This window comes from Aphis gossypii, chromosome 1, assembly GCF_020184175.1.
Source record: "Aphis gossypii isolate Hap1 chromosome 1, ASM2018417v2, whole genome shotgun sequence".
Lineage (NCBI taxonomy): Eukaryota > Metazoa > Arthropoda > Insecta > Hemiptera > Aphididae > Aphis > Aphis gossypii.
This window is the reverse complement of record NC_065530.1, coordinates 7,095,175-7,110,807: the sequence shown is the minus strand read 5'-3', so window position 1 is coordinate 7,110,807 and position 15,633 is coordinate 7,095,175. Positions and strand designations below refer to the sequence as shown.

The window sequence follows — 15,633 nt, the reverse complement described above, 5'->3', positions numbered from 1 at the left end:
TTGATTTAGAGATACTTAAAACTGCAATAAGAATATTTTTAAAAAACGTCTGTTCCCAAAAATAAAAATTAAAGATACTTAATTTGAATAGTTTTTATTATTTAGACCAGCTGTAAAAATTTTAAAAATTAGTATGCAAGATAATATATTATGTGTAATTTAGTGTACTATACAATCATAGCTGGTATATATCTCGAAAAACATACGGAAGTAATATTCATTAACTTAAATAAAATTTAATATTTTTATCTTTTATAATTTATGTCGTATTGTATTATTAAAATATTTTCAAAACTATTAATATCAAATTTAATATAATACTTAAAATATAATTAATCTGGTATTTTTTTTCTTAGATTTTCATATTTAGATTAGGTATATAATAATATAATTAATAGTTCAAAACTATAGGGTAATTTTAAAAACGTTCTCTAAAAAAACCAAAAATGTACTTTTGTGACATTAATACCTAACCTTAATTTAAATTAAAATTTTTGAAAATAATAATAAATATCTATCCTTATATTATAGTTAAATCTATTCATTCTCAAACAGAAGTTTTTATTTCATTATTAATATGTTTTAAATTTAAAGAATAATATAAACTAAAAATATAGGATTTAATGTATTCGTATATAATATACATTGTTTGATTTTAACGATTAATGATAAACAATTAACAAATATATCTAATATAAATATTAAATTTTTTTTTTTTTGTATACAATTACGATAAAATATTATAACTGTCATTTTTATTATGGTGTTTATATTATATTTAAACATTATATCATAACAACAAAAGTTTAACAATATACCAGAAGTGTTTATTTAAAATATATTTTAAAAATGCGAAGTCATGATCCTTTTATTTGAAGTTATGCACATTGTCATATAACTACTGATGCGTTGTCATTAAACACATTGGTCCTGTTCACTATTAGTTAAGTTATCTAATATATTATTATTTGTTTTTGAGTTTATTATTTTCATAGAAATATCCTAAGCACACACATTTCAATATTACATAAAAATATAAATCAACTAATACATCAGCACAGTTATGTAAAATTTCTTTATGCATAACGCTATAAAATTAAATAAGCCTATATCTATTATCTACACATCATATTATAAAAGTGAAATATACAATTCGAATGATTCATATTCCAAGGCATCTCGTATAAAATTCGTGGTAGCAAGATTATAAATTAAAATAATATAATAATCTTTTTTTTGAGAAGCTCGACACCTTAATACAATTTTAATGATTAATTATAATTCATTGGAAAATATAAAAGTAATAGAAGTTGAAGTTTAAATACTTGCTTTTATATCCCATAGTTGTGTAAAAGTCATCCATAAGGAGACGAAGGACAAGGACGATTTCGTGGAAAATGTATTATTCATAATAATTATTGTATTCACATTAATAATATTTAGTTCATTGAAAAATATTAATAAATTTCATAAACTATTAAAAAATGTCGATACCTTAATAATTGTGCTTATTTAATTAATAATGACACAACAATTATTATTACGTAATAATAATAAATTGTTCAAATCACATAAATATTTAATTTATATTTTAGTTAGTTTTATAATTTTTTTAAATATATATTATATACATTATTATTACCATTTTCCATCTATATATTTATCAAAAATATTACAGACCATATTATACAATTAAATTAAGAAAAATGTTGTTATAAATAGTAAGAATATAATATTATACTACTACGAACAATCACTATTGTTTATATTTTTATAATTATAAATTGTTTAAATTAAAAATACAATGTATACCTACATTTATAATGAAAAAAATATTGAAACAACACGAATTCACTTCTTTCTTGCAGAATAAAAGTTTTATTTTATTATTTTTGTCATTAATTTAATTTCGATAAATTTTAAAAAAATTGATAAATTTAATTTAAATAACTTTTTACATAAGAACATCTTGGACCGTTAGTTCTAATGTAGAGTTATTATGTTAAGTATAACATTACAAAAACTTGAAAATATATCAAATAATTAAATAGACTTGTTATTTTTATACATTCAATATATCCTGTAACGTTATATTTTTTTTACTTAAATTAATTTAATTAGTATGTAAAGTTAAGTATATTGTTTTATTAAAAATAATATTACGAATGAACGATATGCAAATACAAACGAAGAAATACCTACACAAAACCGACTCCAACATATACTCTATGATGCAGGTACCGTCAGAAGAAACGAATAGACATTACGTATATGTGTATTTGTGCGTATGTAAGTGTGTAATGACTACATGATAGAAGTCTAGCCCACGAGAGAAAGGTTTCATATGAATATAAAATTAAAAAATAACTGAAATAAAACCCCTCGCTAAGAATAGGTGTGACTGTGTGTATGCTTGCAAATATGGGTTTGCTATACCTATATGTACTCATCCAATCAGTGTTAAAGAGAGAGAGAGAGAGAAAAAAAGGTACGTTAACATTTTAACAATATAACAGTTACTAACAATACATTACCTGGAGACTGAAGTTATGTCACTGGAATTTTGACGTCTGGTATATAATAATAGGTAATGAGTGCACATCATACTCGTATAATAAATTGCATGCAAACAGAGTGTCAGAGTGATCCATTTTTAACATAATCATGTAACAAAGAAACACAAGAAATTAAAAAATAAAATTAAGAACGAATATACCATTATTGACATCATAATGAAAAATATATAAAGTACGTGACCAATGTTTTTTTTTTAAAAAAAAAAAACATATAATGCATAGAATTTTTTATATTATATCGCTTGGTCCACAATAAAAGAATCACCCTGTACCTATATGATTTATTTAGAAATAATATTTCTATATAACATATATATTTATATATAATATAATAATATATACTATATAGCGTCGTGTTTAAATGCATATCATCACTAACACTTCCTCACCCAAATACACAATATTTTTTTTACACGACTACGAGTTACGATTGATTTTCTTAAACGCACTCTAGTGTCATTTAGGCTAACGTATATTTTAATAATATATAAGTATTATTTCTAGTCATACATTGTCTTTGTTTTTATAATATACGTACTATACTTTATTGGTTTTGAAATAATATGGTAAAATCATTAGGACGAATGGAAACATAAAAAAATTGCTCACCGTTGGGTCGTTATACGTGTTATAATGTATTCGTTTCCGAGACAATCACGATCGTGGTTTTTAAGAGTGTAGGTGTATGCATAAGAAAATAACTGCCAACCATTTGATTCGGTTTTTTTTCTACGAAGTATAATCCATAGCCGTATAGCCGTAGTCAATGTGTACCTACTTTGTTTATTGACTATATAAGTCCACGGCCAAATCCGATGACAATACTGCATCGGTCGATCGTTCAACAACCTGCACACTGCACAATGCACATATTATAAAAACATATCTAATTAGTGATTATTATTGCGCAATGTGCGGAGAACGGTATTATGTATATTGCCATAATGTATATTCATCATATTATTATAATACGGTGTCGACGTATTTTAATGAAATTAGTTTTCCAGTTACGATCGACTTCCGTTTATTACACCCTACACCGTCGAATGGCGATTGAAATCGAAAATCATTCCGTACATCTATCGGCGTATTGGTAAGCACTACGCTATAATATTCGCGTGGCAAAACAATATAATAATTGACCGCTACGGTACCGCTACATGTGCTTTCATTTAATTACGTCTGTTGTCCCGCAAATATAATCATTACACACATCATACATGCACATACCTACGACACGTACATAATAACATAATAATGTAATATAATATAAATAACGATATAAAAATGGTAGTCTGCGAGCACAGACTATTCCAACGCTCCCTTCGGGCAACCGTGGGAGTAATAACATTTTTGTCTACATGATAATTGTATATGTTATGTAGGTAGGCACCTATATAGTCTTAGTGTTAATACATAAAAGTTCCAGCGTTAAACGCATATATAAAACGTCTTTTATTCGTGCTATTGTTGTATCCTTACGCGCATAATAGTGTCTCTGCATCGTGTTCGTGGACGTTAGTTTTTTATTCAAACACATATTTTAGTTATATTATAAAGGTCACGACATCTCGGCAGCACCAATGTACGCTACAGTGGTGTGTCGTTTCGGTATTTTTTAAGAAAAGTTTACTCACTCGCCTCCGGTATGTATTGCGTACAATGACATTGATTTTTTCCATTAGTCTAGTGTCCCGGGAATCGAATAATTATTTTCGTAGTCAAACAATATACATATATTATGTTTCGTCCAAAATCCCGATTTGCCACAGAAGCAACATGATTATAGATATACCCACTATATGTTATAGACCATGACAAATATGTATATACGCGTTTATGGAGGTAGGCACACACGAATTTTCCTCGCCAATATAGTGACGTCACTGCAGGTCTCAAGTTCAACGTACCTACCTCTATATATTATTATAATATGCATGTATAAATTTTATATATGCGGTAATATAACAAGAGAGAATCGAACACTCACTCATTCTGTATACACGAGAAACAAAATCCTGTCGCGTACACAATGTATATTATGGTTATAATTCATCCACGAGCGTTGAGCGGTATACGATGACGATCCGGTGCAGCTTGAATAATCTGTTTTTAAAGCCTGCACATTATGATATAGTTCGCGTTGAATGAAAATATAAATTATAGCTTGGACAGTACGAACAAAATAAAATAAAAACCACGCCATTGTGTTCCCTTCTCGGCGCGTGAACGAAAAAAGAAAATATATAACAGCTTGTCGAATGCTATGTACGTGAGCGCCAATGGCGATGGTGACAAATTCCATACAGTTCATTATACTCCCGCCCAAAAACACAATAATGAATGGTCCGGTCGGAAAAAATGAAAAATATATCGGCATAACATAATATGTGATGTAATTGTTTGACGGGTTTATATATTGTAATAATATGACACATCGCGCGCGAAGAAAACAATATGCAAAACCCATTACAATGTATACACTATACACACGGTTTCAATATAATAGACGTATTACAATAGTTTTTGCGATTTTTCGAAACTGTTCTTGTTGTCTAAAATTAAACTCGAGCAACGTCACAAAATGCGAATGAATCTTTTATTAGGAAACGTATAGGTGCAATTCAAGAAACAAGATATTACTTATTTGTCTATACTAAACGGCAAATGGCTTTAATTTATATCATAAACAATTACAGAGAAACAAAAACATTGTAGGAACGAAACAGAAACAAAAATGAATTATGTACCTACCTATACTAATAATGACAATATTATTCTACTAGTATAATCTCACATTATCTTTTAATTAGGAATACATTTTTCGACTTACACATAATAGCAATTAAAAGGTATTCCGGTGTCTGTTGTTCTTGATGATCGAATATTGAGTTGTTTTAAGAGACGAAGACCATCAAGCTATCTAGCTATTTAACAATCCAGAAGTATAGCATTTACTACCAAAGAAAGTCTTGAAGAATTTTTAAGGACTTAAGAAAACTCCTTGAATCTAAACTAGATCCAGAATCTGCACAATGAGTACATAATCACGGTAGAGAGACGGAGGTTTTCTAAAGTATAACCTGCAAAGCTAAGAAACCTTTAAAATATTATCTTTAATTAATTACTATATAGATCAATTTTGTTTATTAGGCATGTTTACCGATTGATTGCTTTGATGTACACATTAAGGCGAGTTTCCACTACATACGTGTACGTTTACGTGCATAAAAATACTTTGCTGTGATTGATTAGAACGTATAAACTTTCTGGTATACCAAAAGCTTACCATGTATACCAACCAATCACATAAAAGAATTTTCTATGCCCGTAGTACACGTATGTAGTGGAAACCCGCCTTTAAACTAGGTATACTATTTTAGTAGATATTATGCATTGGTAATTGGTATACGGTAGGTATAACTGTAGTCTATACCATAACCATAAGCGTGCGCACGGGACGGCAGTTTCCAAATTTTCTTTAAACAATTATATTTTTGTTTTTTTTTCTAAATGAAATTGTTGTTGTATTATGCCTAAAAATGATAAGACATGCCTCACAAAATATTCAGTTATTTCATTGGTAAAACCATAGTCCTATTCTTTTCTTTATTATCTATGTTATCAGGTTGGTAACTCAATTCCGATAAAGCGATTCGCGCTAAAATGTTACGATATCGGGATAAATAAGATTTGGATTTTTATTTTTATCAATTTGCAAAATTATTTTTTTACAATATATAGTTTTGTTTTATGCTTATATTTTCTGTATTAATCTAGACTATGTTATTTGTACAAATTTAATACAATATAAGTTATAATAAATAATTAAGTAGTGAGGAGTACCTATAAGAAAAAATTGTGCCGTACCTGTACCAAAGTTGTGTGCACGCCTATGGTCTATAATAAGACCTTTAACTCAAGTAAAATTTATATTTTATTCTACATTTTACATAGAAATTAATAACACAATATATACATTTTTTTATTAATTTCATTATTTTTTTTTTTTTATCAATATTTTAATATTATTGTTGTGACTATTTTTCTTAATGAAAATTAATCTTTGTTTAAAATTGTTTATTTTTATGATTATTTGTCTTGAACTGTCAACTGTTATAATATGTTAAATTGTAATAGAAAATCACTATTGTATTTTTGTATTGTCAAACTAATCACTAAATGTATTTACATTATAAATACTTCTCTGAATTCGTTTGATATAGTTGTAGTTCCTATAGATACGTTTTTAATTAATTTATAGTACCTAGATATTATACCTAGACTATAATATCATTTACCTATTCTTATTTATGTACGTATACTCACATCTACGTCCAAAAATCTATTCTAGCACTTACACTTCATTATATTTCAACACATATATTTACTAATTAATGTTGTCCAAATTACTCGAATAAAAGGTTATAATTATTTCAATAAGTGCTTTAACAAAATAATTGGCTTATACATAATTGAATTTTGTTTTTGTTTTTATTTGTCAATACCTACACATAATCTTATTGCTATAATACATTTTAGTATGCATTCACTTCTAACAGCTTTCTAAACTCGTTTTTTGCAAATAATTTAAACATAGTGCGAATAAGTCTATTTAATATAAATCACTTATATTTTAAGTTATAATATATTATTTGCTCTAATTTTTCGTATGTCTCGTTACATTGTTCTTTCGATATTTTAACTGTAGGAATTTTATAGTACAAATACAATATAATATAATAATCTATATTTTACTTCTCTTTTATTTTTTGTATTATCTTATTGGTTTGTATTCCATCTCAACAATTAATATTTTTTCTGAATATAATATATTATCAATACATAAAAGTTATGAAAAAAAATTCTTGTACATGAATATGATGTTATATGATGTTAAGAGAAAACTTATTTGAGGAGTAAAAAAAGGTCTGTAAAAAAACAAATTATTTTTAAAGTTCAACAATTAGCTGATGAGTTGAAAAAAGTAAGTGGTGGAAATTTGAAAATTAACTGATGAATTAAATATTTATTGATAAAAACTAGTGACGAAATTAAAATATTGCAGCAAAATGTGAGTAGCCAGTAAAACAGTGAGGGATGACGAAAAAAGATAGTATTATGAATAAGTATGTTAGAATATGTGGCTGTTGGAAAAAATAAACTTATACGACCTATATATAATAAATTATAACGTATATTAAATATTCGTATTGTTTACCTATACATTGATATAGTAATACAAAAAAAAATATAATTTTTTTTTAAGTTACACATGATTTTTTTTTTATGTCAAAGTTAATTTCTTGACTGTGTAAATAAGTACTTTTGAAGTGTTTGCAATTTCTGTATAGCCAATCAATATTACATGTGATATTTATAAATTGGAAGATCCTTTTTAATTTAATTAGAGCATTTTAATTTTTAGCATTGTGTGAAATTTTTTATCGGGTAACTCCATTTATGTACATAAATATAATTTATGAATCCTTAACTTACTATCTGAAATAATTTTAGAGCTAATAGCCATTGGCTATAAGATTGCAAGATATATTTGTGCACAGTGTACACAGTTGATAAATTCGTAATCACGCTTTGTCGGGGATATGATCCCACGTGAATACTAATCGTTTAGTGGCCATATTTAAATTAGACATAATTATAACACGACGTAAATATATTATATTATTTGTGCGGATTGCGTAACGATAAAAAACATCTAAATAAAAAAATGACAGTAAAAATAACGACGACGATAACAATTCGATACTTATACGGATACATCAATCGTCTGCCCAATTCACATTTCTATAGGGACTAAAGTCATATTTCGTTCTGCGATGGTGCGAGTTCATTGAAATAGTACCTAGCGCAGCAGTTATAATTGCTCGCGATTCATAATATAAGTTCATCCCAAAACAGTTATATTATTATATACGATACATCCAATCTCATAAAGTAATTGCCCAATATGTATTGTGTGCATTGTATCCACTAATGGCTGCTATACAAGTAGAAGAAGCCTCGGGACATGTATATATATAATAAAAATAATTTTTTCCATAATAGAATTGATTACATTTTTTTTTTCATTTTGCATCATTGTCCAATGACACAATACGAGAGTACTGGACGTCTGAATGATATTGGGTTGATTGAACTTTGTAGCAAGGTTGCTGATGCATATTACGTTTATTACTGCAACTAAGGATTAAGTTTAACCTATAAGATTGACTAACGTCATACTTGTATTATAACCAATTAAAGTTGTATCCAAATTAAAAATATCGTATTGGTCTAAGAAAGTTAAACGTTTTTGAAAAATTATTTTCTTTAACGAAGTTCATTTTTCTGGTTAGTTGTCTAAACAATTATAATGACACACATATTAAGTAATAATTTTTTACTTGTCTTACTAATATGTAATTAAATACATATTAACTTGAACCTCTTTTAAACCTTCTAAATGAAAACATTTTATGTTGCTTTTTTAAAATCCATGATCAAAAAATCATTGTCTATATTAAAAAAAAATTGTAATAAAAAAACTGAAACTAAATCTGTAGAATACTATTATGAAACATAAATTTACATAATATTATCTGGTTTTATATTTTGAAATGAACCAAACTTGTTTCCTCTCGTCTTTTTTATAGTCAATGTAAATCATAGATGCAACTGTTTGTAACGCTTCTGCATTAAAAATTAAAATACAATTGTTATTTTTATAATATTCCATTATCAATAATAATAATATAATATATGTTAAGATACTATTTACAATTATTTTATCATACAATATATTAAGTGTTTACTTTAGAACTTATAATAATACCTGCAAATCATTATACTTAATACAAATCAATAATAGTTTGTGTTCTATAAACACGAGATTATATTAAAATAGTTTTTATTTTGATATTAAAATATGAATAAACTCTAAAAGCAATATAATATTAGATTTATATTACTAAAAAGTTATGTTATAAAAACAGTTATTTTAATTTTTTTGAGACATGTTCGTTTATGGAAGTACGAATCGCGTATACTCTAAAAAGTTTTAGCTATTATTATTAGTTATTACTATAATAATTACAAACTATATATGAACAATAAGAAATATGTATTAACAGCTTGAATAATAATAAAGTGAAACTCATAAGACTATATAGCAAAGTACATCGAAAGTGACAGCTAATATAGTCATTGATTAAATATGGTATGACGTAACTTCTGTAATATTTAAATAGCCTAGACATCTTATGTCTATATTAGTTTAACTTTGTTTTGATAACTTCCTTAGCATTTTAATTTGTTTTTAATTATAGGTGCGTTCATAACAAAATCACTATTTATAAATCATAATATGTTCCATGTTATATATAAATATATTGTTCATAACGATTTATTTATAATATTACAGGCAGTATTTGAAGTGTAATGGGTGCGTGTGTCTTCAGAGATGCACAAATGGCTGCAATTGCCGGCCAATCCTACAGACGATCCGCTGGCCACTGTTTATCCAATCAATCACTACAAGAAGTCCCATGTCTACGCTGTTACTAGGTATGTTTTTGAATAAAATATTGTAACAACCAACAGGGCATAATATGTATAATATAAGAGTTTATTTATAATGATGATAATCATAGCTATATTTTTGTGTAATTTAATCTGATAACCCGGTGATAAAAAACTTTAAGATAAAAAAAAAAAGACTTTTAACAGATAAAATGTATATACACACATTTACTTCTTGTTAATAATATGTTATTTAAAATGTATCAATTGAATAGCAATAATTTCAAAATCATATGGTTTTAACATCGGAATGTAATACAAAGTGTGTTTCTCGTAGTTTTTAAATAAGAAATGTAGAAAATAACAAATCATGTCTTCGATAGAACTTCCATTTCACGATTAGAAACAGAACTAACGTGAGAATCACTTAACGATGTATAAATTGTTAATGTTAACCTACGGTTTGCTACGGTTTTTATTTTTCGCGATAACTATTGTTAATACTCGTATCTTTATTTCTATAAATATGTAGTAATAATATATTTTTTTCGTTCTTATAATACTCATAAATTTGTCTTCATTTTGGCTTCCTGTTTCCGATTGGTTACAGTGGTTTATCGGAGAATTAGAGAGCGAAGGTGAATCCCACGTGAATAATTAAGCCGGCAAAAAAACTGGTTTCGACACATCATTTAAATTAGTGATGACGATATTCAGTCAGCGTTCGTTGGATGTAATAGTTGAAAAGTGAGATTTCATTTTTGCTGGTTTTGCTTACACTTCGTTAAGAATTGAAGTAATTGAACCAATTTATTGTTATTTATTTTGAGCAAAAATTATTCGTATATTTTCCGGATGAATACATTTTTTGAGTTTTTTGTTTAGAAAACTTAACTGTACGGTAAATGTTTTATGTGTTTATTATTACGTAAATACGTACACACCATACATAGTATCGTCGACAGTGTAACAATAAACTCGTGAATAATAAATATTAATCATCTAAATTTATCGATAATGTAATGTATTGGTATAATGGAATGTACAAATAAATGTATACTAATCGTACCAAAAACTTATATTTTCATTTTGTTAAATTACACGAAAAATCATTCGCGACTAAGTGTATTCTAAAACCGAAACCGTGAACTCTGAACCACGGCCGGTAAACCAGGTCGGTGTACTTTATGAACACATTAGGATAATATTGTTATTAATTTACTGAAATTGTGAACCCAAAGATCGAGAGGCGCAACTGCATCTGCACGGGATCCGCGTATTAAGGCAGCGGTGTGTGGTATTTTGCCGGTTATGGTCCAGCAAACTCGAGAGAAACCTAATAAGGACGTACTTGGATATTTGAGATGAAAAATAAAATACACACACACGCTTATACATCTCAAGGTCACTATGTATACTGTACCATAGTGGTGTACTGCAGTCCACGAACGATGTATTTATGTACAGCGTCAGTGTGCGAGTGCTTATAATACAGCCTATGTATAAATAATATATATATATAAGTAACAATATCATTTTACCTTCATATCCTCGGCACGAAGACGCGGGGCCGATACGAGATTTACGGCTGGCTTCGAAAAATTTTCACGAACAAAAATCAGCTCACGCGAACATGACTTACTTATCCTTCGGTTCTCTTTTGTGACAATTTGTCGGACGATTGATATGCACCGTGATCGGCCCCCATTGTTCGTGAATTATTCTCCCCGTAGCACAAGAAGACCGAAATCATGTTGCAATTCCCCCAGCTGACCTTATACGGTCTGACGAGAAAGAGAAATGCATATAAATATAAAATATAATAAAATATATATATATGTATAAATATTTAGTAATAATATAATATTATATTTTATTCTTTTATTTCTATTTATCGTTCGTGAATCATACTTATTCGTACTGCTTGTATGATTCTACACCACCGTCCACTGTTCAGAACTTAATCACGAGTAGGTGCTAAGACCAATTATTCACTTTATTTTTCCTCCTGTTAATGCCCCCATCAGTAGGAGACAAAGGTCTTCGCAATGTCTGGCTGCATACGAATTGCGTCCCGTGGCAACAATTCCTTCCGAATTTCATCCCGGATGTTTTTGGAGGTCATACTAGTCTCGAATTTAAATATTTTATGCTTATGCTATACTTCAAAATACCGATATTATAATATTATGTACATGTGTTTTTCTATTATTATTGAATTCATCAGCAACAAGAAATCATGTTACAATAAATAATTATCAAATTAGGTCTTATAAAAATTTCTTAGACAATACAAAAAAAAAAAGTGGGCAAGTGAGTACCGCTCTGCTGTACATTAGGTGCCGTATGGATCATTATTATATATTATAGGAATGTTAAATTTGAATCCAATGATAGTTATCATTGTATACGAAAAACGATTCTGAACGAAGATGATTTGTCAGCCTAGGATATAATTTCTAGTGGTTGGTGAAAAAGGTGGTTTAAAAAAACCAGCTTATATTAAAAAATATTTTGAAAATTAAATCACGTAAAGAAAACGCGAATCTTAATAACTGGTAAAATTTTCAAGTATCTACGACTTATACTTTTTGAATAATAACAAATATCAAAAATCGTTTGAGGCTAAACTGTTATTAACGCGGTTTTTGTAAAAATTTAAATTTCAAACACTCATAAAAATTTTTTGTCTGAATCCGGTAGAGTTTTTTTTACAGATATTTGAAGAAAAATGTATGGAAAACCTTGTACCAAATTTTCAAAACTTAGTTATAAAAGAAAAAAATTTTATGATTTTTCAACTTCAAAATTACTTGCAAATTTTCGCGTTTTCGACAGATTTCGTAAAAATTTGAACTAAAAACGCTTATAAAAAAAATTGTGACTAACGATTTTTAATTTTTTTTAGCTACATTAAAAACAACTCATAAGGAACCTTGTATTAATTTTCAAAACTTTTGGTCATCCAAAAATTTTTTATCGACACTTTAAAAAAAAATTCTCAAAAAAATCGAAAATTTCAGTGGTCTATAAATAACTCAAAAAAAGTCAAAATATTTTGAAAATTTAACTATATACGGATACTACTGACATTACCATTTGGTGAAAATTTCAAGTATTTTCAGTGATTAGTTTTTGAATTACAACCACAAAAAAAATCGATTTGGTCGAAAACTGGTTTTGCGTAAAAATTGCCGTTTTTCCGTCATTTTTTTTTTGTTTTTCTCGATTTTTTTGAAAACTGTTGGAAAATGTTAACTTTTTACCTCTATAATGCACCAAGGATATTCACTTTTACATCGGAAACCACCCCCATTGTTTGAAATTGGAGCATTATTTCGACTAGTTATGCTGTACACAGACATAAAAACAAAAAAAAAAAAAAAAAAAAAAAAACACACACCATTGTAAAATCAATACATTCATCACTTCGTTCAGAATCTAAAAGAAAGACAACTTTATCTTTTAGATTTTATTTTTATAATAGTTAGCTTTGACTAAATTAGTTGATAGTAATTGCAGTTTAAGTTGTGTGGAGAAATTTTACGTTACTACAGTTGAGAAGGTCGTTGTTCGGAGTATAATATTTTTATCTGGCTGAAATTTAGTAAAAATGATGTTTTGATAGATAATATATATAATGTAATAAAGCCATAACCTAATATCCATTTTACATTACAACATATCTTTAGATGAACTATTATAATGAACCTTCATTATTTATCTACAATCTATTAATTTTGTAACGCAAAACTCACTGTTGGAAAATATTTATAGAGTTTATAAATATTAAATTTTATACAAAACACTATTTGAAAACTTTCAAAAAATACTAATATGTTATATGACTACAACAAAAATTATTTATAACTCATAAGTCAATTATTAAGTATGATTAAAACTTAAAGTTCGATATTTTTCAACTGAACTACATAGTGCTTTTATGAATCAAATATCGGAAAATTACTTTAATGAGAACCTCCGTAGAATTCGTAACATTTAATTATTTTTGACATTTTACATATAATATGTTTGTAAATTCCTATATAATTATATATTATTAAGCAAAATGTAGCAATAAGTTTTCTTACCTTGAAATAACGTTAACCAACACATTGTTGTATAAATATACATGTGCATAGACATAATATTTTCAACTAAATAAGGTATTTTAAGTAGATGCACCTATATTAACTATTTAGTATAATATTTGACGATGATTACAGTGCTATAGACCTAAATTAACGTTGCGTGATTTATTTATTGTATTTGTACATAATATTATAGCGTAATAGTACTTACGTTTAAGTATATGGTATAACCTTCCGCGATAAAAACGTCATTTTATTTTCATTCATGATTCGTTTGCGCCACGTTGTATGAGCATAATATAATATATTATGAATGATTGTAATTATCATAACTATTTAATACTGTTAAACTACTTATATACTATATAAGTAATAAAATATTATACTAATGTATAGTAATATGTGTAGTATCCATTTGACAGTGTGTATTTGATATTTTACAATAACAGATTCTGACGATTCGGCACCAAATTGAAAATTGTATTGCTTTATACTCTTTATAGTTACAATTTTAAATAAATACTTTTTAAACATTTTTTTAAATGTTATAGATTTCTTAATTTCTAAATAAATATTTACTGATAATAATAATAAAATATATTCACTATTAATCAGATACTATTAATTGATACAATAACATGAAAAATCATTAATTTGTTTTTAAAAGTATCTAATAATAAGACTTTATGGTATACATAAAATAAATTATTGCGTTAGTGCAAAATAAATCAATAATATATTATTTAATAAATTGCATCATTTTAGATTCTGAGCGAAATTATGAATGTACTGATTTTACAATGTTATATCTTAAAAAGAAATTTTAATCCATGATTATTTATCAGTATATCTATAAAATTGAAGGTGGTTTCTAGCAAAGTATTTTATCTAATTATACTTGGAAGGAGAGGGGCAGATATAGAAAAGTCACAATAATTATTTTTAATAGTTGTGTAATCTAACAAAAATCATAAGAAAATCGGAGTATTAAATATAACACAAGCTTTTGATAAAATCACTGTACTTAATTTTATTGATATTTACGTGAGCATTTTTAAAATAACTTTTGAAATATTTTTACTCTTTTTGATTTCAATAAATATTTTTTATTTTCCAGTATTTTTTTTTTTTTTTTATGTTGAATATATTTTTGTTTTTATCATATTAAAATGTATTACAAGATTCGTTAATGTTGTTCGTACAAACGTTAAATAATATTGAAAATATATAGTATCAATCTTTTATAAATGTTTAAAGTTCAAATTTTGACAAAATCTTTAAGGTTAAGACAAAAAATAACGATATTATAGTATCTTAAATATTTAACATTACTTAAATGTTTTTTTATATTTAATGTAATTTTCATATACCTAAATATAATACAACATAAACTATCCTTAGCAATAAATGTCGATCCACATTTCCCTCATTCCATTGCTAGCATT

General features: G+C 26.8%; 1 protein-coding gene across 1 annotated transcript in view; it reads left to right on the top strand.

The window, feature by feature from the left end:
- LOC114128714 (uncharacterized) overlaps nucleotides 1-15,633 on the top strand; it is a 51,688-nt gene that overhangs the window by 1,715 nt on the left and 34,340 nt on the right. Inside the window, exon 2 of the mRNA XM_027993291.2 lies at nucleotides 10,000-10,142. Coding sequence (XP_027849092.1) covers nucleotides 10,039-10,142 — 104 coding nt within the window. The 5' untranslated portion in view covers nucleotides 10,000-10,038. The remainder of the gene's footprint in view (nucleotides 1-9,999; nucleotides 10,143-15,633) is intronic.